The sequence below is a fragment of the Streptopelia decaocto genome (assembly GCF_964273445.1).
Source record: "Streptopelia decaocto genome assembly, chromosome: 1".
In the NCBI taxonomy this organism is placed as follows: Eukaryota; Metazoa; Chordata; class Aves; order Columbiformes; family Columbidae; genus Streptopelia; species Streptopelia decaocto.
The window spans coordinates 149384983-149411119 of NC_138663.1; the positions used below are offsets into that span (position 1 = coordinate 149384983).

The 26137-nt window shown below is 37.1% G+C and overlaps 1 protein-coding gene across 1 annotated transcript in view; it reads right to left on the reverse strand.

The window, feature by feature from the left end:
* Positions 1–4029: 4029 nt before the first annotated feature.
* CUL4A (cullin 4A) overlaps positions 4030–26137 on the reverse strand; it is a 38922-nt gene continuing 16814 nt past the window's right edge. Inside the window, exons 8-20 of the mRNA XM_082049911.1 lie at positions 25552–25634; positions 22375–22442; positions 20299–20417; positions 17575–17767; positions 16126–16230; positions 13660–13770; positions 13248–13333; positions 12132–12239; positions 10521–10634; positions 9240–9345; positions 6943–7115; positions 5949–6101; positions 4030–5664 (exon numbers count right to left, since the gene is read on the reverse strand). Coding sequence (XP_081906037.1) covers positions 5569–5664; positions 5949–6101; positions 6943–7115; positions 9240–9345; positions 10521–10634; positions 12132–12239; positions 13248–13333; positions 13660–13770; positions 16126–16230; positions 17575–17767; positions 20299–20417; positions 22375–22442; positions 25552–25634 — 1515 coding nt within the window. The 3' untranslated portion in view covers positions 4030–5568. The remainder of the gene's footprint in view (positions 5665–5948; positions 6102–6942; positions 7116–9239; positions 9346–10520; positions 10635–12131; positions 12240–13247; positions 13334–13659; positions 13771–16125; positions 16231–17574; positions 17768–20298; positions 20418–22374; positions 22443–25551; positions 25635–26137) is intronic.

The following is a 26137-nucleotide window of genomic DNA, read 5'->3' on the forward strand; positions in this document are numbered from 1 at the left end:
AACAGGCTCCCCAGGGAGGTGTCACAGTCCCAAGCCTGACCGTGTTCAAGCAGAGACTGGACAATGCCCTCAGACACATGGTGTGAACTGTGAGGTTGTCATATGCAGGGACAGGAGTTGGACTCTATGGTCCTTGTGGGTCCTTTCCAACATGGTCCTTTCCACATCCTATGATCAGGGCCCAGGGCAGCCTCGCCAGCTCTAGGCATTGAACTGTGGTTCCCAGTGGGGAAAGCAGCACGAGGTGATAGAGCAGTGTGAGAAATTGCTTTGGTGAGCAATTAACCCACCTAAATTCTGTATTGCCTCCAGAATATGTTCCTTGCCACTGACTTCAAACGCAGACTAAGATGAATGCAATTATCTGGCCTAGAATTAATCTAGTCTCAGCTGTATCAAAGCACTGGAAGTTAATGGTCTGTTAGCTCTGAAATAACACATCTTCGTATACCGATGTGTACATATGTATCTGTATCTGTTCCAAGCCAAAACAGGGACTGCTAGAGACTTGTGGTTGCATGGGTAAAACTAATTGTGCTTTCACATAGTTTATGATGTTGTTTGATGTTTCTATAAACAAGAATTTTAAGAAGTCTTTTTTTTTTGAGAGAGAGAGAACTGGAAAAAAGGTTAAGTTCATCTATTGACATTTTTAGATGTTAGCATAGTAACAGAGATAGGGCACCCAGGCCATTTGATCACTTTGTAATTCAATGCTCTTCTCTAAGCTGTTAAGGATACACTTTCTTCATCTAAAACCTCAGAAGCACTTATTTTGCTACCAGAATCCTATTTCTAATACTACTGGAAAGTGTGCCAACAGCAGTGTGCTTCTGCTTTCTCGAAATGACTGCCATGTCATCCCTCTCCTCATTAGAGTGCTCCCGATGAATCAGTGCTGAGACAGAATCCTTTAGGCTCCCAGGCTACCTTCAAACATTTTTACTTAGAACTGATTTGAAATGCAGTTTAGCTACTACTAGCTGCTAAAGTCAAGTCCGGCTACTCTGAAAGTTGATGACTGTTCCCTGATATTTGTCCCTTTTCACTCATGCTTCCCATTTCCACAAAACATCCTAGCAAAGTTTATTTGCTCTTCAGGTTGGCTTTCATAGTGCTATTACCATAAACAGACATTAATTTCTTAATACTGTGTTTCTATCTGCGCATTTTTAGAGACAGAAATGTTTTATTTTTGTTTGCTTTTCCCTGCAGCACTTCCAGCAATCTTCTTTCTTGCCATGTGTTGCCAAAAGCAGAAGTTAGTCAGCTTGAAAAAGGACATAAGAAACAGCTCTGGTCAAATGTTTGAATGAGTCATCTGCAGAGGAGTTGGGGTTAATGGAGGTGGGACATCAGCTGTTCTCAGGTTTTGATCACTGTTTTTGGAACCTGCACTGGGAGTGGAGAAAGGTCTGCAAGCTACTTGCAGCCTGACAGCAAACGAAGTAGAGATGGAGGCCCAATGTCAGGTTTAAGCTTGCACAGCAGTCTGTCCCTCTTCTGGAAAATTCATGTCTGCAAATGGAAAACTGATGTATGCTTGGATAACTACCAATTAATATTGATACATAACTTGCATCAAGCAACAATATGGTGGCAAGAAATTGGTAAGTAAAGAACATAAGGCTATCGGTTGAGAACGATGTTGATCTTATGTGCTGTGGATCATCACCTTCCTAAGCCTTTCTGTAGTTGTGTAGAGACTGCACAAACCCCAATCTCTATGTCATTGTCAGCAGAAATATTACCAGGTGTGTGTGTTAGCCAGTTTTCCTAATGAAACAAATCTTACGCAACCGTGTTGGCCATCAGCCTCACTACTCAAAAACTGCTTGGCCAACATCAATCAAACTTCATAGCAGGCTAAGACATAAACAAACAAAGTTACAGCTTCTGTAAAAGCTGGTATATAGACAGCCTGGAGGGGCCAAATTTGTGCAATCACTGAGGGAAATGTAGTCCATACCCAATCCCTACTAATTTTGTTTGACAGAGCTGCTGTCCAACCAACCTGCACACAGTTCCAGATGAACCATGGGACAGCTCCTGGCCCTGGAGAGCCATGGATGCAGAATGACTGCTTACAGGAAGGAACATGGGAAATACCCACAAGATCTTGAAGCTGTTGCTACAGTACAAACTTCTGCTAAGTCCAGGCAGAGTACTACCATGGAAGACAGAGTACGGGCTGGGAATTTTTACCAGAAAAGACTTTCCATGAAACATGACTTCATTTCTGCTGTAGACTTTTGCTGATTATTCCCTGACTTCACTGGGTTATTTTCTTTCTGAAGAGACTTGCTAGAATTAGATAACCAAGGTTATAGTACAGAGTCCGTTCATCCCTAACACACCTGCTAAAGATGCTAAACATACAAACAGGTCTATCTGCATAACAAATCAATGCACTAAAGTTGCCTGAAAGGTGTGTGACTTTTTTTTTTTCAAAGATTGATAGCACAAAGAAAGGAAGAAAGAAGCTGCAGCAGAGCAAGGGAGTTAAATAATAAACCCAAGTTCAGATAAAGAAATAAAGCAGAAGCTGAAATACAGAACTGAGAAAACAGGACACAGGGAGTGGGCAGGAAGGAGACTCTTGGTGGCTTGTAAGGGGAGCTGCTGGACTTGAGAAGCAGCTGCAGGTCAGCCAGCAGCCTTTATTCTCACACTTGCTTGCCCTCAGAAAATGTTGGGCTAGATGACAGGGTCTCACATTTAGGCAAATTGCTTTATAAATACATATAACATATGTCTGGATGAGGTATCTGAATGTTTTATGTTAAATTGAATTAAATGGGAAGGTTTTGCTAAGACTGGAGAGTCCCTTCCTGTATCCCAGATTCCTGCTATTACTTTCATCATTCCACAGAGCTGCTATACAATTTGTTCCAAGGATACTGAATTGCCAAAATCCAGGTTTTCAAGACACCTTCTGAACATGAATGCTCTACAGAGGAAATCTGTTCCTTTGCTACAGCCCAATGTCTTCAACACTGAGTGATCTTCCAGGAAGAGATGTTTAGCAACCTCTGCCCTGTGGGCACAAATACACTCGTGGCAATGTAAACCAAACAGCTGGCATCAGACCAACACCTAGTTGAGCCTGGATGCTCAGTCAAATTCTGTCACCAGCTATCAAAAAAGCAATCAAATGCAGCTATTTTGCTGTGAAGAAGTGATTACCATGCTGACTAACAGAGCAACTGCTTACCTGTTTGGTTCAGCACACACAAATTCAGGAATAGAAATTTGAGAAAAATCAAATTAAAAATGAAGACCAGAGAAAAAGAGTCACTAGCACCTGGCCTGTCAATCTCTCCCATAGCTTTGGATCCTCTGAAGCCACTTTCAGACCCATTTGGAAGAGTACAAATCTTCAGAGATGGATACAGTCTCTGTAGGTTTGGGAGGTCAGGTGAAGATGAGCAGCTGGATAAAGAAGAACAAAACCAGTGCTCCCACAAGCAGAAAGGCAGAGGTAAGCAGAAAAACCCTCTGCAGTGCTGCTGCTTGAGGTTATTTGATGGCGATGATAGAGTAGAGGACAAAGAGCATACAACACAGAAAGACCAGCTTCATTATTTCCACTGTTCATGGAACAACTCATTTTTAATTGCCATACCAGAGTAACTTGGCCAAAGAGTTCTAGTCTATGGCAATTAAGAAAACCTACACATCTCAGCACTTTTAATCAATTAACATTGCTTCTTAAGGCAGAAGCATTTCAGTCATCTTCAGGATAACACCACTGCTTTAAATAGATTGTTTAAAACCATTGAACCAGGCAGTCAAGGTTCAGAAAGGGGAGGCAGTAACATTCACTGCTTGATATCAATTACTGTGCACTGCTGCCAGCTTTCTGTGTGGATAAAGCCTCTGGCCATTACACTTCTGTAAGGCGCATACTCCTTTTTGTTTTAAAAGTCCAGTAAGATGGATCTGATGAGTTTCCATATGCATAGACTCTCAGTGAATGGTATAATTAACACTAAAGAACAAACTGCACAAATAAACGGAAGTGCCACATTGTCACAAAGGCTAAGAAATTAATATTTAATATGCATCAAAGATTTTATTTGCATTAACTGAAGATTCAAATATTAAAATAAGTCTACATTAAATTACAATATTAAATATATTTTAAATACAATAAACTAAATGTGTTTAGTTTGTAAACACAAAGGGAACAAAAATAATTCAGAAGAATGCAATACAATTAATGACACCAGATGACAGAACAAGGACTTTACTCTGTAAATCCACAAGATGTCAACTCTTAGCAATGTTTACTTTAAGAAGAGGTGGTGGCTTTTTAATTGATGCACAAACCCCATGTTACATAAACTTAGTTAGGTATCTCTCAAGAAAATATTGCTCAGTTAAATTCTCATTTATGTCATGATCAAAATTCCTTTGGTAGCTCTTTTTCAGAATGAATCACACTAGTATGCAAATCCAGAAAGTAAACAGAGTCTTGTAAGTATTAGAACAAAGGGTGTCTTCCTTATAGTCACAATTATCTAGCAGATCTACAGTGTCTTTCATTCTTCAATTCAAATCAACTTGCATATATACAATATGTAACAAAGTACTCACAAAATCCTCAGTCTTTCAAGACAAAAAACTATGCTTTCACAATATCAAGATCATAAAAGTCATCTTTAAGAAAAGATTTTGTTTTTTAAAGTGGAGCACGCTATACAGTAGTTTCCCTGTATGTTATTTTCAAGGCAAAACTAAATGTTACTGCAATTACACGAACACCAGTTGCCCTAAAATGAGGTAGGGCCTCTTTGACTCAGATCTAATCTTTGCCACCCATACCAGCAGAAGTAGTAATAAAATAATAATCCATATCTTAGCTAAATAACCCAACAACTCACTACACACATGAACACAGTTGTCCTCTTGGCACTTCAAGGATCTCACTTCAAAACCTGATTTATCCAAACCAGAATGAAGCTTAAAATTATTTGAAAGAAAATCAATTGAACACGAGTTCAAGGGTTTTCATGGTGCATAATTTCAAAAATTCAGTGTATTTCAACAACACTGCTTGTACATAAGTGTTCATCAATCAAGGGTTTTTTAAAAGTTACCCAAGTTGTCACTGTAGCTAAAGAATGCAGCATATAGGGTCTTTATGGATGCAGTTAAGAACAGAGAAATGAAGAAATGAGACGTGCATCCAACACAGAAGTATTTCTCACACAGGTGATTTTACTTTTCCATCCAACTTCAATGACATTGTTAAACAAAACTGTAAAACTAAATTTTGAAGAACCCAAAAGAAAAAAAAAAAAAGAGAGTAACTAAAAGAAATAAAAACATGACATTGAAAATTAGTAAGGAGTCTTGACAACGATGATAATTAACGTGTCATTTTGCTTCTCTTCCACAGCAGTGCATGCAGCTGGTTGAATAATATACTACATCAACCTGAAATCTGCGAACAGGAAAGTCTGGAACAGCATAGGTATTTGGTGTCCTGAAGATACTTGTGAATGATTTTGGTTTTTATTTTTTTTTTGATTTTTTCATTTAAATAAAAGTATTTCTCCTCCATTAAGCAACATAGTGGTACTGATTGGGGTTGTCTTTGTCTCTCTCCATATAGTCTCTGTCAATGAGAGATTCGATCCTCTTTTTCAAGTCTCCAGGCTACAAGAATAGATGAGATTAGTATAACAGTAATATAAATGCAAATATATTTTATGTAAAAAAAAAAGGAGTGCTAACAGCTACATAAGAAAATGTGCCAAAATAAATATCTAAATATCATTTCCTACTGATACTCTGGCTTATTTCTTTTCACACACTCATTTTAATACCTTAATATTTGGATTTGATTGAGACATATTTCTCATTTCTTACTTTTACGGGCAAGCTCAATGGAAAAATATATTACATATTTTTAGGATGGTTGGAGAAACAAAATCAGTTACCTTTACGGGAAATTTCAGTTGATTATACAATTCAGAAACAAGGAGATTATGACCAAGAGTCTTTCTCATCTTCATTATTCGCACAATAGCAGCATCAATCTGATATTGCCTGTCTTGAAATACTCTTTCAGTTGTGCTGACCTGTTCCTCAACCTAAAGAACAATACAACGCCACAAATCACGTCACCTTTTATTGGTATTTTTCAATCAATCACATTTCTATAGTTAAATGAAATGAAACTTGTGTATTCTTATTCATCTTTGAGACAGGCACATGCAGTGCTGCACGCTAAGAACTAACTGGATGAAGCAAGCCACAGATAAAATTAAGGATAATGTAAAAAGGAAAAAAAAAGTAATCTTATTTTAAATCTATTTGATTAAAGTGGATCTTAAAAACTCACTTCAGATTTTTGAGAGAACACATAATAGTTTGACAGCCCAAATATGCAGTCTTTTGTATCAAACTGATCAGCTCCAATTTGACTTTTAGGGATTTCAATATGCAAAGGCAAAAGGGAAACACCTCAGTGTTAATGAGAGCACATCACCTTGTGTCAGGAATTTGAATTCAAGTACAACAAAGACATCCACTGCAAAAATAGCGAGAACCTTGACTTTTAATAAGTCTCTTAACCACTAAATAAGGAAGTGAAGTGGTGATATTTGATTCATGAGTTCAGTACAGTACCAGAACTTCAGCCATACCACAAAAACTAAGATGGACTGAAACATCTACAAGATCTTACCAGTTTTAGGCATCTAAATTTGCAAGCATGGGAAGGAACATAAGCTGTTCCATTTTCAGTGAGTTTTAAAATCTTTAATGCCTCTGCGAGTCATCCTGACTACCAAAACTGTTAAATATCTGCTTCCTTTCTCCACATGCAAAAGGTGGAGGTGGTAGGAGATGCAGAGATTGTGTATCTCCCTGTGAGAAATGTGGATAAATAGTTAACATAAAGAGAATCAATGCAAAAAAATAAATACATACTGTTTCCTTCATTTGAATTTGGTTGATCTTTATTCTAAACAATTTGTGCTTGAAATCACCATTAAAGATGAATTTATCTCCATCTTCTACATCCTTGCCCTTTGGATTTTTAATCAACACTCGTGCTTTTCCACAAGCTAAAGACTGCAAGGTTCTTCTTAATTCACTGTCCTCTGTGAAGAAGTTCAAAGGATGGGAGAAAGCAGAACAAAACATCATAATGAAGAGCATTATGTGATTAATCTAGAAATACAATAAAAGTTACTGGCTTTATGTTAATACTTTCTTGCAGCTAAGTTCCAATTAGGTAACAACTTACAGCCTTGGAGCTTGGTCTCACATCTTTCACAGGGAAGTGCTGAGATCATGCAGAGAATTATACATGTCAGGAATACACTCAGGCTCATCTCAGTGAGCTTTCTATCCATAAGTAGTTTCAGAAAAGATTTCACATTAACGTGAGCCTGGTTTTATTACTTTAGTTTTGTTTGGTAGTAATAGGACTTTAGAAGAAAAAAAACAAAAACAGTTGATGACAAGAAACTCAAGCCACTCATTTTAGGATTTCATCACTATTTTTAACACACGCCAGATAATATATTATAAAATAAAAAAACAGAAGAGAAGTCTAAATTGATAAGAAGATGCTTTGTGACAAGGCAGAGCTGACAGCTATTACAGTCACAAACTTCCCTCACAACAGGAAAGTAGTAGAAACAAGTGGGTGAGGAAAATTTTATCTAGTATGATTTAAAGCTAAAAGCATTTGCATGAGTAGATAAAATGAAGTCTAAAACATTCTAATAATGATGTTGTGAAGTCTTGTATCAAGATTTTGCCTTACAACAGCCTCTGCAGTCTGTGAAGGAAAGTATTCTACCATATAAAATTATCACCGAATGCGTTGGATCTCCTGAACAGAGTTTTAGGCTAAAAATTGAAAGAAAGGTTTTGCGATCTGGTGCTGAAGTACAGTGTAGCTAACACTCTTATTATTTCTAAAATACTTTAACTTTCACACAGAGTGATCTCTTCCTTTTTTTAAACTTCCATCTGTTTTATGATTACAAAAAACCCCTTTAAACCACACTGACTAAACAGACATTTATTATGTTTAGTACTGTTTGGGCATTTCACCCCCAGTAAATGCAGATTGTTGAGTTGTGGTTTTGCCCAAACAAAGGATGATGTTCACAGCTCTTGGTATACTTTGGAGCTTTGCTTCTGCCCTGCATGCTAAGCCACAGGTCCCAGTGTGCCAAAGGGAAGGAATCTGCAATTACCTATCAACCACTGAAATAATTACAAAACCTACAACTCCTAGAGGCTTTATTGGTAATGAGTAAGGTAGGTAAAACCATGCAGTATATTTGGATGACACATCTCAAAGAAGCACAGTTACTAAAGAGAAGGCAACCATTCTCTCTCTGAGTGACGGTTTATGCATTTTCTAACTGTACCAGGGACAATCTCATCTCTTTAAAGAAACTGTCGGTAATTTATTGTAACAGTGACTGGAAAACACAAGTTCCAACTATGGCCAATTAATGCAGATGAAGACAGCAATATACTAAAGCTGCAGCAATCCACATGATGTTTTGTTTGATTTGTTGCTGGTTGTGGTGTTGGGTTTTTTTGTGTTTTCTTTTGTTGGTGGTGGTTTTTTGTTTGTTTGTTTGTTTTTTCTTTGTTTTGTGGTGGGGTTTTGGTGGTAGTTTTTTTCAGCAATGCGGTTATCACCCATGAAGTACTGTTCTACTTGCCATGAGTGTGACTTTTTGACACCCTACAGGGCACTGCTCTTCTTAACAAACCTGTTCTAATGTAAATAGGGTACTCCTGCAGCAGTAATGGAAAACAGCTGGGCAAGCTCTCTGTACAGCTCCATTGAAAATACTACCTTGAATCACCCCCAAATGACAGCATGCTACAACACCTAATTTTCAAAATATAATATTTGAAACTGTAATAGAATAAAAATAATCTGTATGCACAGCCTTTATCACTGCTTGAATTTTAAGAATTGCAATGCTACATTTTGTAAATCTAAAAGATTGTTAGTAGTACCATGTGCTACACAGCTCTTACTATGAATTTTGTCACTTATCTATTTTATCTACACTAGGAAGCAGCAGCAGTGTGTTTTCCTCATGTCTTTTGGTGTCTGTATAGTATTGGCTCATAAAGTTTGTCCTAAAGATCATGGCAAATTTCTTAAAGTTAGGCCATAACATACCGAATCATAATTGGCAATCACTCAATGAATAAATTTAAGAATCAAAAAGTATTCTTCCTACCTACACCAGTGGCCATTTTAATTTCTTCAAAACTGAATTCATCTCCTTCGTTAAACATAAGCAAAACTAATGTCTGAAAGAGCGATACTTGAAATTCTTTCTTTCCCTAAAAAAGAAATATCAAATAATTAGAAGTAATATTCAGATAATTTTCTGTTCTATCTCCCAAATCTGACAAGTTACAGAAGCTATACACTCTTTTTTCTATATCTAGAAGATGTGCATTTTCGAATGCCTAGCACACAAAAGAATCTGCCTGAATGCAGTATTGAGGAAACAGGGTATTTTAAAAACCTCTTCTTTTGCTCCTCTAACAGTAGCAATACAGCACACGGTAGAAGCTCATTAGAATGGCCTTATATTTACTTCACATAATTTACTTCATTTTAATCACAATATATGAAATTCTGGCTTTGCCACCATCAAGAGCAAATGTCTTCATATTACACACAAGTTTCATTTTATAGAGATGAGCAAAGTAATGCAAAAGAAATCTCGGCATTGGATCAAATATGAAAAAAAAAAACAAAAGATAATTTGGTTTACTATGATACAGAGTGACAGTATTATCAGCAGCACAACGTCTGTGCAAACAGGCAATGAAAAAGGACATAAACCCTTCAGACAGACATAAATGCTTCTGTCAATCGACAACTACAAACCTATCCTACTGTTACATACTGTCTAAACCTCTAAGTTTCATTTTCACAATGAGTTAGTAAAGGAATTCAAGTTTTTTTGTCTTTGCCGTGGCTCAATTAAGCTGCAGTATTAGCAAGGCAAGACATTCCATGTGACAAAACCACATTAAGAAACGATGTGGTTATTTAAGACTTAAATAATTCAACAAGCATTTAAATTTTAACCAGAGTCATTACATCACTCACACCCTTCAATCCCTTTTTGTATCAGTGAAGCATCCTACAAGTGTCACCAGTATTTATATGATCAAAACAATTCCATATTAAAATAAAAATATGCTGCTTTTTTTTAATCACCTTCCTGCTTTATTACAACCTTCTTTGTTTGAATGAGCAACAACTCCTATCAAACAAATACAAATGTTAACAAGAGATATCACATCATTCTCTTCCATTAGCTAGGTAGTATTTCACTTTAACTATAAAAGCCTATGTTCTATATAAAGTAACAGTATTGAATTGCGACTGTTCCTCCAGAAAAGTGTTACTACCTTTATAAAAAATACAATACATGACTGGATTCCAAATTATTGCCTTAAATTTTATCCCAACAGGCTAAGCATTAAACAAGCAAACTTACTTCCTTAAATTCCGCCTTCAGGACAGCATGCCCTAGAGTGGTCTGCCACTGAAGCTTTCGACCACTGTGTTTTCCCAGGTAAAAGGTTTTAAATACCTCTTGAAGCTTTATCATCTGTAAAGCAAAGAGATGGGAAAATTTATTTATGTTAGACCAGTGCAGTGATGTCAGTTGATTCCACACATGTAACTCACAGAACTCAGAATCACAGAATGTTAGGGATTGGAAGGGACCTTGAAAGATCATCTAGTCCAATCCCCCTGCCGGAGCAGGAACACCCAGATGAGGTTACTAATGTTTTTAGTTCTCCTCAACAATGTTTCATAGCAAGTGTTTTCATGTGAAGAACTAAATACAAAGAGCAAAATTCTGCTCTCAAGTGCATGCATGCTATTATGCACAAATCAAAGTCTCAATTCAAAAAATAGCTTTTGATTTCTCTTTTTTGGTTGTTGTTTTTTGTTTGTTTTAAATAAAAGTAAAATAACCTCCAGGTAAAGGGTTTTAAACCTCAAAAATACATACCAGTTTTGTCCTGAACTTTGAATCTGACCAGGGAACCACAGGACAAAAAGCACAGATCTTAGATCTATACACTATTACCATCTACTCCCAAGCTCTTCCTTTAGTTTGTCCTATACATATTCAAGTCTGATTTCAGTACTTTATACCCTCTTGTATTTCAAATAAGGGGATTTTACCCCTCCATTTTCATGATGTTTTGCTTAGGTTGGATCCTTCTGAAGTAGCCTACTGAGGAAATGATGCCAGAGAAGCAAAAGCAAAAAAACTTCCACAGCTTCTGAACCGAATGGGAACATTGCTACCACCTCTGGCCTCTGCAGTGCTTCCCACATTTCAGATGTAGCCAAGTATTGCAGGAAATAGGACTGCAAATACGTATTTCAACATCAATCACTACTGGTAGGAACTTTGGAAAAAATCTCTCAACTTGGAAGCAATCCTTTTTCAGGTAAATGCCATTTAAATGCAGGGGCTAATTCTGTGAGACACATTGCAAGGAACAGAGGAAGGATCATAGAATAGTTTGGGTTGGAAGGGACCTTCAAAGGTCATCTAGTCCAATCCCCTGCAATGAGCAGGGACATCTGCAACTAGATCAGGTTGCTCAGAGCCCCGTCCAGCCTGGCCTGGAATGTCTCCAGGGATGGGGCATCTACCAACTCTCTGGGCAACCTGGGCCAGTGTTTCACCACCCTCACTGAAAAAAAAAATGTGCAGTAACATAACTATTGGCTAGATCAAAACGTCTAACTGATGTAGTTAAATTAAAATTAACTAAATTAAGGCGAACTGCCCAGTTTTAAGTGATTGACTGCAATGCTAAGTAGGACACTGATTTGATTTTAATACTAACTTGATATTATTGTTATTATTATTAAAAAGGTAAAGAACATACTACGTGAAACAAACATCTAAAAAACAAAAGTGGATTTTATCCACTACATTTTATTTTTTGCAATTTTGGAATCTTTAAACCCCTTAAATATCTAGCAGAAAAACATTACATCAAGGGCATTAGTTCACCCTATATGATAGTGATTACGATTCCACTCCATAAAGTGCTTTTAGAAGAATTCAAACACTAACCTCTGAATTTAAGTGGACTTCCATAGGTGTATAAGTTGGCCAATATCCCATAGTTAATATATTTACTGTCAGGTCTATATTTCCTGGATCGCTTTGGTTCTGCATATACTAAAACACAAGAGACAAACATCATTTAGGTATCCTGTCTGCATGCTAAATTAGAAAATACATATATTTAAGTTAAAAATTTAGAATTAGGATAATAAAGAAAAATTTCTACAGGCCACATCCTTGTTTAGACATGCTCTACCAGGATTTTGAATGACTATTTAATGCCCCTCTCCCCAATTTCAAATCACAGCAAGAGCTGGAAGTAGAAAGAAAAGCACAATGTGCCTCAAAGTATCCCAGACCACCGCATTTACAGGATATTAAGGTCAAAGAACTTCAATCACATGCAAATAAAGCAAAAGAAAAGCTTTTGATCAGAAGCCAGGGCGAGAACTGTAAGACCAAAAGGATCCCCTGGGACTTCCAGATGTCTGCTAGACAATACATTTTCATAAAACTCAAGCAGAGCATCAGTCAAGCCAGGCTGCAAAGTCTGTGACAGAAAAGTCACTAGAGTACTTTATTACAGGAGCAAGTGTCCTGGGGCAGATCTCTACCCCAGTATCACCATAAATAATGCCCCAAAACAGGTACCCAGTGAGAAGGGCAACAACAGGGAGAGCGTATACAGTATTTCCTCCAAGCATTCCCTTCATCACCGGCAGTGTGGAAGCTTTGGGGCTGAGACATACATGGCTTCTGTGCACTTGGCAACCTCCAGGGAGTGTGGGTCATTCACAGAGAATTCAACAGAGCAGCAACAGTTTACAGAATGAAGGCATATGGACTTTGAAGTATGTTAGACAACTAAATCACTACATGTTATTTAGACTGTAATTTACTTAAAAAGGAAAGAAATAAAACTGTAAAGTAAGTCTCTCTCTGAATAGATATACAGTAAATAAATTATGTTCTATAAATAGACCTATAAATAGACTCTTGTTACTATGACCAGGGCCTGCTCAAAAGCTGTTTAATTTTATTCTAGCTTAATCCAAGGTATAACACCACTAAGTGCTTCCCCATCACTACTGAAAGTTTAGCACAAACACAAGCTACAAGTACCTGCTTAAACTGAACCATGACATCTTTTGACAGTTCCATGTCCTTGAACATGCCCTCCAGTTTGCTGGTAAAAGCAGCGCCACATTCTGTCACACAAATTAAAGCAAAGATCCCACAATTACAGAACAAGCAATAAAGGTTTAACCCGAGACAGCCGAGTCAGATTTGCCAGGGTCCAGAGCACCCACAACAAGGAACATGTTTTAAGGATTTTGCTCCTCTGTGGGTACATTAAAGAAACCAGTCATGTATCTCAGAGGTCAGCCCAATAGTTCTCACTGAGCACAAAGAAAATTGTGATATGCTCATCTGTTACTTAAAATCCGGCTTGTCACTTCTTAAAGCATGAGAAAATAAATATTCCAAATTACACGTCAAAAAGTAATAATTCAACACATCTGAAGACACCTACCATGTTTAAGCTTCGACAACATGGACTTCTCAGCATCTACTGATGCGCTTTTCCCAACCAGGAGTCTTTTGGCCAAGTCTTTCTTATAAAATGCCTCAAACACATCTTTACCTGTATGGAAATTGAGACAAAAATAAAATACAACTGAAATCATACATTCTATTTTGCATCATTGCACTTCAGGTTTGTGACAGAAGCCTTTCTTGAAAAATATGCAGACAGGTTGTTCATTTAATATTTTATTAACATATCTTGAAAACTTTTTATTTTTTTTTTTTTTCCTCCCCCAGGATCATGGGCTGCCTTGTATTTCCCATTGGAACAGCTGCAAATCATAAGAAATCATTCTGGGATCCAGAAGAACATTTTCCTTCTGGTGGTCTGATTTATTAGAATTTAAAAAAAAAAAAAAAAAAGGAGAAAAAAAGAAAAAGAGTTCCTATGTATTAAAGAAATAATCTTCAAAAGCCTAAGGTGAAAAAAAAAAAAAGTCACAAGTCTTCTTACTTGGTTTGCCAATAGCCTTTTGAAATAAATAGGTCAGACAGGCACCCACAGAATTTCACACCTTAAACCACAACTTCCACAAATCTTTTCTACTGATAGTGCAAAGATACCAGCAAGTTGTTTCACTTTTAAGAGGAAGAAATTCAGTGTAACTCAAGGCACTATTTGTGCTGCTACAGTAGCCCCTCCTAATTCCTTGCAAACACCTTCCAATGCAGTGATTCCTCTGAGACTCTTCCTTCTTGTTAGGGAGTAGATTACCTCAGCTTATTAAATTACTGAGTATACTGCTTCTTATAGAACTTGGTTAGAAACTGCTTATATAGAATTCACCTAGCATAAGTTAAGTTTGCTTAGCATAACTTCTGCAAGCTTTGAAATTCCTGCTTTGTTAAGTAAAAAAGGCCTCAGTGTCTTCGAGCTTGAAGATAACGGGAGCCGTGTCCCTGGAGATAAGTAAAGGAACAGAACGGTGCCTAACAGAAGAATGTTTTGGCAGTTACCAAGAATTTATATTTTCCAGCTGCAGGTGCAAAATAGCAACTGAAGGTCAGAGCTTTAACTGACAGCCTGCCTAATGAAAATGTAGAGATTCAATGAAGGGGAGATCTCAGACTCTCATTTTGCAATTGGCCTGGAATGGTGTCTGGGGGATGGGGACTTGGGCTATGGGGGTATAATTGCCCAAGTGTTTTTCTGCTGAGGATCCCTCTTCAGGAGGCACTCAGCTTGATTTGCTCGATGTTGTACCTTGCAAATCAATTATTTTAGAAGAATTTCTGGAATCCACACCTGTGTCTCTGCTATGGGAAAGCTACAGTTAATAAACTTCCTTCACCCTTCTCCATCCTGCCCTCTGGTAAAGTGTTGTTTTATGAAACAGCATCAAGATGCTATCAAAAAGTCAAATGCCCAGAAACTAACCACTAATTATCATCTGCTCTTGAAAAGGACTTTTATGCACTAGATAGCTCAAAATAAACTTCAACTCTTAGCTCAGTACTACAAAAATATTAAGAGAAAAGAAGTTGGTTGAAGTTTGAGATTTAACAGAGATTAATCTCTTAGGCTGACAAATTGCCAGTGATAATGTTTTCATTCACCATCTCCATCCACTAGCCTTTGCATTTGACAAAAATAATGATGCAAACAATATTGCCTTGTGACTGATTTCTTGTCTGCTTTCCCATTATATTGTACTTGTTTTTGATTTTGTAAGAAAAGAACCCACAGCTCTCAGGACAAACAGAAATCAATACAGAATTCATAGTTTCTGCCTATTCCACCCCAGCCCAACACACACATCCCACTCCCCTCAAAACATGGACTGTGCATCTCTATTGGACACAACCACATATTTTTTTTCTAATATCCAACCTAGCAAGAAAAAGTCTCCTACCACATTCAAAGGTTTTGCTCAGATAAGGACATACATTAGGGAAGTGCATTTCAAAAGCGGTAAAACACAGCAACAGCATTTTCTCCCATCATTCTGAGCCCTCCTCTGCATTCATTCTCAGGCATGATGAGGACAACTCATTAGTTGCTGGGTTTTCATGTACTTTGGACCCACCACCATCAGGCGGGCCAGGAAGAGAAAATCTGTACTAACCTTTCTGAGACATTAGAGAGGAGAGGTTTTGGTAACAGATATGGCTAATTTATGTGGAAAAAAGAAGAAAAAAAAAAAACAAACAACAAATTTCCATCAACAGTTCTAATTCTCAAGTCTCTACTCACAGACTGTGAAAAGCCTGGAACTTGCCAATTTCCACAGGACAAGTTTGTCCTCCCTGGTGTATTTATTGTGCTCCTTTAGATGTAAGACAACCTGAACTTAAGACCACGTTTAGCAGAAACTCATGCTAAAAAAGATCTCTTACATTCAGAGGAATACAGTTCTGCTAGTAGCAAGGAAAACATGTTAAATTGCATCAACTGCCAACAGATATTTCTTACCATGAATAAACCTAAATATGATCATGATTTTGTCAAGGATTCTTTCCAGCTCTTCATCTGTTGCTTCTTTATTACCAGCTCTTAACTTGGAATCCACATATTTCGCTACAAATAAATAAAACAGTTTAATAGCTTAAAAAAAATTTCTGAAATCATCGACTTAAATGCCTCCCACTTGAAATATTACTATATATTAAAATATAGGATAAGTGCTAATTTTTCTATTTTCTGTTTTCCACCCCTGTGTTCAGTGGAATGACAGAGCCCTATTGCACTACTGTCATAAAGGAAAAGTATCACAAGAAGGAACCATCCAAGAAAAAAAAGAGAACACAGTAAAACCATTCAAATTAATGCATTCAAATTAATGCATTCAAAGTTCCCACATTTTATGTTATAGCCATAGCAAGCACATTAATTGTTGAAAGACAATGTTTTGGAAGTGTACAATGCACATGGATGTATTTTATGAGAAACAGAAACAGAACAACACAGAGGACTATATTTTGTAGACCTTTACCACATCTGTCATGCTCCTTGGTAGGAACACACCAAAATTTAAACAGAAGCAAGTTAGTAGCTTCAGAATGCCAGAAGTAAGGTTAAGCCATGAGTTTAGCTAAGTATTTATTAAGCCACATTAGTATCCCTATACAACCTTCTGCACAAGAAGGAAACCTTTGCAGAAGCTGAAACACCACAATTCAGAAACGAAAGCAGCCCGTATCATGGCTTTAACCTGTATCACTAGGTTGTGAAATTTCTCTCTACATAAAGCTGGTTTTGGAGGGAAGCTACAAAATAAATAGAATAAAGGCAAAAGAACATACAGAGGAAAAACAGCCAACCAAGGAGCGAGATCCTCTCCCAATGTAAAATGCCACAGTTTTCACTGCAGGCAAAACAGTCAGAACAGGGATAAACCCCATAGTAGTACTTTTAAGATGGTTTTATTATTTTTCTCCTTAATGAGCACTAGTTTCCTTTTCAAGGTAACAAGATTTTTTTTTCTCTATTAAACTCCTTGTATCTGAAGGCTTTAAAATTGTTCTCCCAACTTCAGCCCTCAAGTCAGACAGATGTGCTGTACTTTGTCCTTTCTGACAATGAACTCCTCTACTACCACAATTAAAACCAACCCCCTTGCTTTTTGCCACAGCTACTCTTCCCCCCTAACCTCTTGCCCCACTCACAGCATCAGCAGGACGCTGTGGGAGCAGCTGTTAGCGCCAGGCAGCACGCAGGCAGCGGGGCAGGGACGGCAGAGGTTGGCATGCTCCGGCAGGACACTGCGAACAGCACACCCCAAGCTTTTCAGACCCGACACGCTCCCAGGTTCTTTTTTGCCTCCTATAGCGGAATGCGTACTGCACTAGCACACTCAGCAGCGTTATCTTATCATGCTTTCTATAGATTTTTGAAATATTTTACAGAAAAATATTTGTGTACCTATCAATTCTGCAGGCTTATTTGGTCTCTTGTTGATAAATGTTTCAAAGGACTCCTTCATCAAGTTTATAAATTTTTCATTTTTCTGAAAGCACACTTCTATGATATGGTCCACTTTATCCTTAAAATCTAGTAGCTCTTGCACCATATCCTTGTCCTTTTCAGGATTAACCACTATTGTTGTCCCAAAGTTCTGTAAAACAAACACTTTTGATAATAAAATACTTTTGAGCGCTACCTATCTCCCCCAACAGACACATTCACCCTTATAAAATTTATCATTAGAAAGAATAATCGTTTTTACAGAGCTACTTATGTGAATTCAAATTTTCAAAAAATGAGATGCACTGAAATTTAAAATAAAAACCCAGACACACATTAATGGATTTCAAACAGTAGTGTTTGATTTAAAGATTATATACATTTAAGACAAAAGCTAAAAAAAAAAACCACCAAACAAACTACAGTAGGCATGACTGTATGATGTGCAAGTTTACAGTTAGATACAGAACTACATGATTCATGCGAAAGAAATTAAATGGAAACTGCCTCGGAAATGTTAAGCATAATGCAAAACCTTGCACGGCTTTCTTTAAATCCACTAGAGAGCTCCATTGATAAAACACGTGGCAAAAATTCAACAGCTGCCCGTCACTGCATAATTTCTCTCTCAGCAAGGGCTTAAAAGCAAAAATACCCTAGCTGACCTGCAGTAAAATAAAGCTTTTCCATGGACAAGAAGCAGCCACAGATCTCACTTTCTTTTCTTGTTCCTACATTTATTATCTTAAAGTCAAAAATACAATACCAGTTATCTAGTGAAGTAAAATATCCTGCAAGGGAGGATTTTAACCTATTGAACAATTTACAATGGCTTAAGAACACTGATCAGCAGCCCAGACAGAATGACCAGTTTTCCAAGGTGAGAAAGAGGGAACACCTGCACAGTAAAAGCAGAACAGTATTCAACTGGTGTGTTTTCATAAACTGAAGTATGTTAGCCACAACAACAGTCAAAGACAGATTGGGAAATCCCTTCCGAACCTCAGAATATCCACTTCAATGTCTAATTACCCACTGTGACCTTTCAGGAGATCTTTGCCAGGTAATATTTCAGAGTGAAGCAAAGACAAACTCGAGGCTGCTCAAGGCCCTTAGATTCAATATGTATATCACAGAATCAGAGAATGGTTTGGGTTGGAAGGGACCTCTTATCTTATACTTTGCACCATTTTCCCTTCATTAACACAGCATTTGGACATCTCACAGTCTCTATCAGTTACATTCATAAACTGCAGGGCATTCCCCCATTCTACAAATGGCAAACGGAGATACAGAAAACTAAGTGGCACCTGTGAAATCATAAAAAGGTGACTACAGTAGAACACAGATCTTCACCCCAGTAATTTGGCATGCTCACTGTGCTTTTTCTTAGACTGGCTCACAAGACAGAAGTTTAGTTCTAGAAGCCTCACTTTAATGCATCCAGTCATACAAATGTTTGAAAGGAGGAGATTTACTGACACATAGAAAACGGTTTCTAGCTTTTTGACTGTGTAAGTAATTTCTCAAAAACAAAGCCACAAGGTATGATAAGGCAATTTAAAAACTTGCTGCTATGAAAGGAGAGGTTTTGGTCTTCCTTCCCTTATTTTCCTGCCTGACCCAAACTCTTGCTTCCTTCCTTGGGCCAGCACCAGGACTTTTCTCTGAGCCTCTTTAGCTCACTAAATTGGCATAAAACTGACCTTGCCCAGATACTGTGTTAAAACAGATCACAGAAGAGTCTATGGAGTGGCAGGCAGCACAAGGGTTATGTCAGGAGCATGATCTGGGAGCAACAAAGAAGGAAGATATTCCTTCTCAGCTACAGCAAGCTGTTTAATTGGCCCAGCTGCCTATGGATCCGCGGACTGCATTTGGGGACACTGGAAGACACAACATTCCACACGCATGGGCTGGGTCCTGGTGCACCATGCAGAACTCCAGACATGGGTGTGCAGGAAAGGCACCTCTGAAATGAACTGATGTTGTGCATTTAGTCCTGAAGGCTGATGAACGCATGAGCAATTCACAACTGAATTACCACATTGGGAATTATCATCTCCAGAGAGAAATACCCTCTGTGGAGCTTTGCTGCTTCCATCTTGCAAGTTCAAGTTCTCTTGGGCAGTGTACTACATGCATATTGTGCCTAGCAAAACAAACCTGAAGCATCTAAATATGACTTTGATGATGGATTAATTTTAAGAGGAGTATTCTGTTCAAAATAGCTTAAACATCCATCAGCATGGCTGTGGTTTGGTTACACCTAGCACTGCTGGCCTGCAGTAGAATAGCTACATTCTGATGTTCCACTGATTTTGCAGATATGTAAACAGCTGAGTATATTTGTAGCAAGACACAACACCTCATACAATCCAGCATATTCTAATCATATGTGCATGTGGCTCTATTTAAAGGCAAAACAAATCAGGATAATTCCTTGTATAACATTCAAACCTATGAGGAAGGCAATTTCCAAGTAGAAATTTAAAACCAAAACTTAGGTGTTGCTGTTTCTCAGTATGTGACTGTTATTGGGGGAAAAGCATTAACATCCCTCCTTGTATTTGCTTAAAACTGAATTTTGACGCATACATCTACGTATTATTCTAGGTTTTGATAGAAGAAATCTATGATAACAGCATAATATTTGACATTAATAAGAGATCTTTGAAATACCTTGATGTATTCACTCCAATGTTGCAAAAGGATCTGCTGCCCACCTTTTACCCGGCTGAACAGTTGGTATGTCTGGGTCAAATCTGATATTCTATTTTCATCGAGCAGGTTATCAAGTCCTAAAAAAAATGAAATCAGAAGAAAGAGCAAATTTGAATACAGTGCATAAATATAGTAAGAAATAGATGAGAAAAGTCTCTATGAAATACATCAATATACAAGGCTGTCCAGCATGTTTAAAAAGCATGAACTTTTAAAGACTAAGTTTCTGAAAGCAAGTGATATGTTCAGGCTTAACATGTCCCCTTGTTTAAACTGGCTGAAATGATTTATGGTATCATATTTTAAAACGACATCAACTGAAGTACTTTGCCAACAAGTTGCTGACTGTAAGCCTTTTACAGTAAGTTTATGAACAGTACTTGATTTGAAGAGTACAGTTTTATCGAGAGATCTCATAAAATGTCAGAAAATGGTAAGCTAAGTAAAGATACTTTGGCAGATTTTTTTCTGTGGAGTGGGGTGAGCCATCTTTTTAGATTAGGAATGTACTATGAATTGTCTATGCTCATACTTATGGAATAACACAAGACTACAAATTCCTTCCAAGCAACTTTTGCCTTTATCAGTTCACCCAGCATGAAACTAGGCCTTGGGCTAATGAATGGAGAAGCAAAGCTCAAAGCAAAACATGAAGCATAACAACTATATACGCATTTTTATATTTGAGAATATGATGAACATAGTCTGAATGTAATCAGACATACATTGTCTGGTGTTGGTGACGGGTGCTTTAGTAATATTGGAGGGCAGTATAAAAGATATATGACAGTTTTTAAAATCCAGAAAGCTTGACTCTACACAAGTTGACAACTCACATCATCAGTGTAGCTGACTTTGTGCAACTGTCCTAATTCATTAAACATACTTCATTAATTCCAATTTTTAAATGATATTAGATTACAAAGAATGTTCAATTGCTACTGAGTTATCCCATTTTCCACTATATTTTTCATCTTAAAAATACTGCTGCTGTATATTACAACTACTTACACGTTCAGAAAGGCAACCAATGTTCAAGAATTATGTCAGGTAAACTTTTGGGTGATATTTTGAGACGTCCTGGACTTTGACACATGCCTAAACTTTTGAGATATCAGAAGAATGGACATTGCTTAAAAGTATGTAACACAACAGGTTACAAAGTCTTGAATACATGTGACTGGTGTTCTTTTGGCATTGAACAGGGAATTCAGAAATGCCCATTCCTTCACATCCAACCATCACTGCCTGTTTATTTAAAGACACAAATACACTAATTGCTTTGTTATAACTTGAATTATAACGTTTAACCTTCCCTCTTCCTCTGACAAATGAAAAAGATATATAGGACAGTCCTCTGATACAAGGCTACTAGAAACTAGAAGGCAACTAGAAAAATCTCTCCATATTTACATGGATTGTATATATACATTATAAACCAAGAAAAAGTTCAGATTAAAACAAGACCACAAACTTTCTGGTTAAACCTACTGATAAACAAATGTGCCACTGGATAAGTTATTTAAAAATAATACTTGAATTAAAGAGCAAGCACAATTGACATATCTCAACAAAAAAATTAATTATTCCTACCTTCCGTTTATTATAAGCTTAAGAATAGCTAAGATGGAGTGATCAGGCTTATTTTTCTAAACGTATTAAAAACAGTGAAATAACCTGATTATCACATAAAAAAAGCCACAACAGTAACTGCAGCTCTCATTTAGAAGTTGATATAATTCTAGGAAATATGCAGTTCCAAAGGTATAATTCCTAAGCCCACTGCTGCAAGTCAAAGATGATTTTGGGGGTTTAGCAACCTTTACAAATATGGAATTATATCTTAGATATTTGTTTCCACATACAAAATTTACTTGTCACTGTGGGTGCAACAGTCATTTGGTTGGCTTTCTGTGTCTGTGGAAGTTTTTCCAATGGCTAACATACATCGCCAAATAAAAGCTGTGGAGTTTATGGTTATTGTAGAGTAGAAGAATCTGTTGCTTATCAGAGATTACATTAATTAAAAAATACCTTTTTGCAAAATAGCTGATAAGTGTTCTCCTAGTAGCTGCTTCTCCACACAAGCAATCAGTGGTTTCCTAAATAAAGGAAGAAAAGTATATTAGAAGTATTAGAGTATAAGGGGGTTTTGCCTCCTGTCACAGTATATTTGTGAATAACTTACACTGTAATACATTGTAATACAAAAAAAAAAAAAAAAAAAAAGTCAACAATTTTCTACTTAAAACAGTGGCTACAAATCAGGACCAAAATGTTGCATGTGATATAAGAAAGAAAACAATAAACCATGTATGTAACTAAAAATGAAATTCAAGTTTGAATACTAAAAGGCAAGTTCTTACACAGTAGAAGAGAGAAGCTTAGATACCAAAAATCAATACAAAAATGTTTCTGGAAAAAGTGAAATTGATGCTTTCTTGGAAAGAAACAAAACCACAAAGCAAAATAAAAACCTCCAAGAGTCTGAACTCAAAACAATACAACACATGCTGGTTATGTTCAAAACTCTCAACTAATTGTGTTATGCACCTATATAGTTGTCAATTGAGCTAGAACCACAAGATTCAAATTTGCAAAACATTTTAAATTTGTACTTGAATCTTCTCTACTTTTTACTATTAATGAAAAAATTTAATACACTCACTTTAGACAGGACTGAAAAATAATGGCAAGTTTTCCTTTTTATGCTTTATAGAAAGGAAAAATAAATGTCTGAAGTGCAAAGGTATAATTAGTTACAACATTTAAAATTCTACTGCTGCTTACAGTATGACAAAGAAAGACCAACTATTTCTTTCTAAATTTTATAAAACCGGTTCTCAGACCCTTAATTTATATATTCTAGAACAGAAGTGCTTGATTTCTACTGATGGAAGCCTTTTACATAGCAGCATCCACTTTACATTCCTACCTTTGCTAAAACACGACCTTTCCTGAAACACCATACCAAGGATTTGCCTCACCTTCCATACAATACACAATTTCAGTCCCTTAATCTCAAAAGGATTAAAATACAATTTGAAAAGGTTCAGAGAAGGGAACAGAGATTATAAGTATGCAGTAGCAGCTACAAGAGAAACAACTACATGAGTTAGGACTTTTCTTTGTGGGCAAGAAATGACTTAGCAGGGGTACAGTACATTGACAGGCAGGGAAAAGGTGGAAGGGAATTGACCACTTCCCCTTCCAATACAAGAACTGGGGTCATCATTGATGGTACTGGGAGCCAGGCTGACAACAAAAGGAGGCAATTCATCTTGTGGTGGCTAGTGCACCAGTGGAACACTTTTGTCAAAGGCTGGGACAGATGGAAAAACTGAAGTGAATCCCAGTGAGACAGTGCAAATATTTGAAAGAGATCCAAACAGACAAACCACATCACGTTGAGAAAACACCCTGAACTGAAAACAGGCAGATACTAGGAGAGTAATGAGGCACCACATATCTTTTTTTTCTATTTTTTCCCCTCAGTGGTCATAAGTGAACATGAAATACCAGTTAGACACACACTTGCTCATTACACATACAACCATTTTTATGGTCACTTCCAAGTTCCCTGACATTTCCAATTACTGCTATCTAGAGCTGCTGACTGTCTCCAACAGAAGGAGAAGTCAAGGTTGTATAAAATACCATCCTTTACCCCAGCAGACCTATTCTGCCTACAGTGGAAGTCAGGACAATTCATCTGCTGGAGACTGAGAGGCAGAGCACTATTTCCTAACAAGCAGACAGGCAGAACGAGTATTTATCTTGACTGCTTGGTGATGAATGAGCCTGAAGGTACCTTCTGTATGGCCTGAAAGTCATCAACCTCAGTCATCTACTGACTGTCCAGGGGACATTCTTATTCTGGTCAGCTCTCCAGAAGGAGGCACATACTGATGGGCTGAATAAATCCATTTAGGGGCTGCAACAACACACTCTCCATGTGTTGCACAAATCTGGTTTAAAGTATTCTGAATGGTGCTTCCCATAAGGGTTTTCTCCTGGAAGTATCATTTCCATCTTACGATCAAACCTGGTAACTAAAGTGAACATCCCTTCTGCTCTTTTCATGCACACTTGGAGAGACAATATGACCCAAGGACAACTCAAGGGCACAAGTTTTAAGAACTGCTGTTTCTTAGTGCAAAGAAAGAAAACTAGTGCAAAGCTTTCTGAAAGTAGGTTTCTAAGCCTTTAACTAAGGACGCAATTCAAAACAAGAACTTGATGTATATCTAGACCAAAAATATAATGATATTAACCTATTTTTTAACTTAAACAGTAAATAAATATATACATGCTTTAATTTTGTGCACAGAAATAGTTAATGTGACTGATTTTGCCAGAAAAAGCTAGCCACACTGCAATCAACATTTACAGAAAGAAGATTCAAGTTCAAATATGTACCATGACACACAACGCATGTGTGTGACTATATATTATATATAAAACATGTCTAAAGAAAATAAGTGAAAAAGATAATTTTTATTCAATTATCCTTTTAACACTCAATGAAATGCCAACACGTCATTCGGAAAACTAAACAATAAAATGTTATGTTCTTTATTTAAAAAGCAACAGCTTACTGCAGAACAAATTAGATACGGATTTATAGCATATCAGTGACTCTGCTGCACTACTTGAATGCACATTCTTACCCCAGCAAAACACACACTATTACTCAACACCTGACTGAAAAAAAGGACAAGCTGCCTTGCACAATACATTGGCAGCAGCTGCACCAAAGCTGATCTACTCTAAGTTCACATCCTGGACTGCTTATGAGCGATGTTCATGTCCTCTAGCCTACGACATAATTTAGCCTTTTTTTTTTGCCTAATGACTCTTTCCCTCAAGACATTTGTGGTTAATTTTATCAGCACATGAATAGCTAAAATCAGCTGCTACTTTGATAATGCAAATTTGAGTTCTTATATAATATTTTGTTAACTTCGGTATACACTGATAAATCTTCCAGGGCAAATTTCTCCCCTGTTATTCAAGGTATATTTTGATTTTAGGGAAAACAGTTTTGATAAAGTCTTAAAAAAAGCAAGCTGTATCTCAAGCACTGTCAACAAGGTAATATCTGCAAGATAAAGCAGAAAAAAAATCTCCATCTTTCTCCAACCACAAATAATCACACTGTCTTATGAGGGACGCTTGACTTATGCTAAGAATGACAAAATTTGTACTCACTGTGTGCTGTGGTCTAAATATGTTATTACTCTGTCTCCTTCTTCTTCCAAACGTTTATTAACATGGTGAAGATATTCTGGGACCTAGCAAGACAAGAGAATGTCAAGTTTAACTACAAAACTATGAATACAAATTGGAAAGGACTATTCCACCAGAATGTTGTTATGTACTACATAATTGGTATTTTTATTAATCAATGCTACTTCATATTAGAAATCTTGTAACTGCACTTGACCAAAAGGCAAAGAAAAACAGAAATATGAGAATTTTTCAGAGGAAGGTAATTTTTTTTCAAAACCCTTCTGAACTAAGCTAGACTGGAGCAGATTTTCAGTTGGTGTGAACCATACAGCTATTACTTCAGTGGCAGTTCCTCCAGTGGAATATCTGTTCCTATGGAGCATTAACACATTTAGCAAATATTACAACACAGGTATGAAACTTAGGCTTCAAATTATCAAAATAGTTATGCATATGTCCATACATGTACATGTATGCACACAGGCACATGCACATACATATGCATGTAAATGCATATAGTTGGATGCATTATGCACACAGGCATACATATGTATTATGCATATAG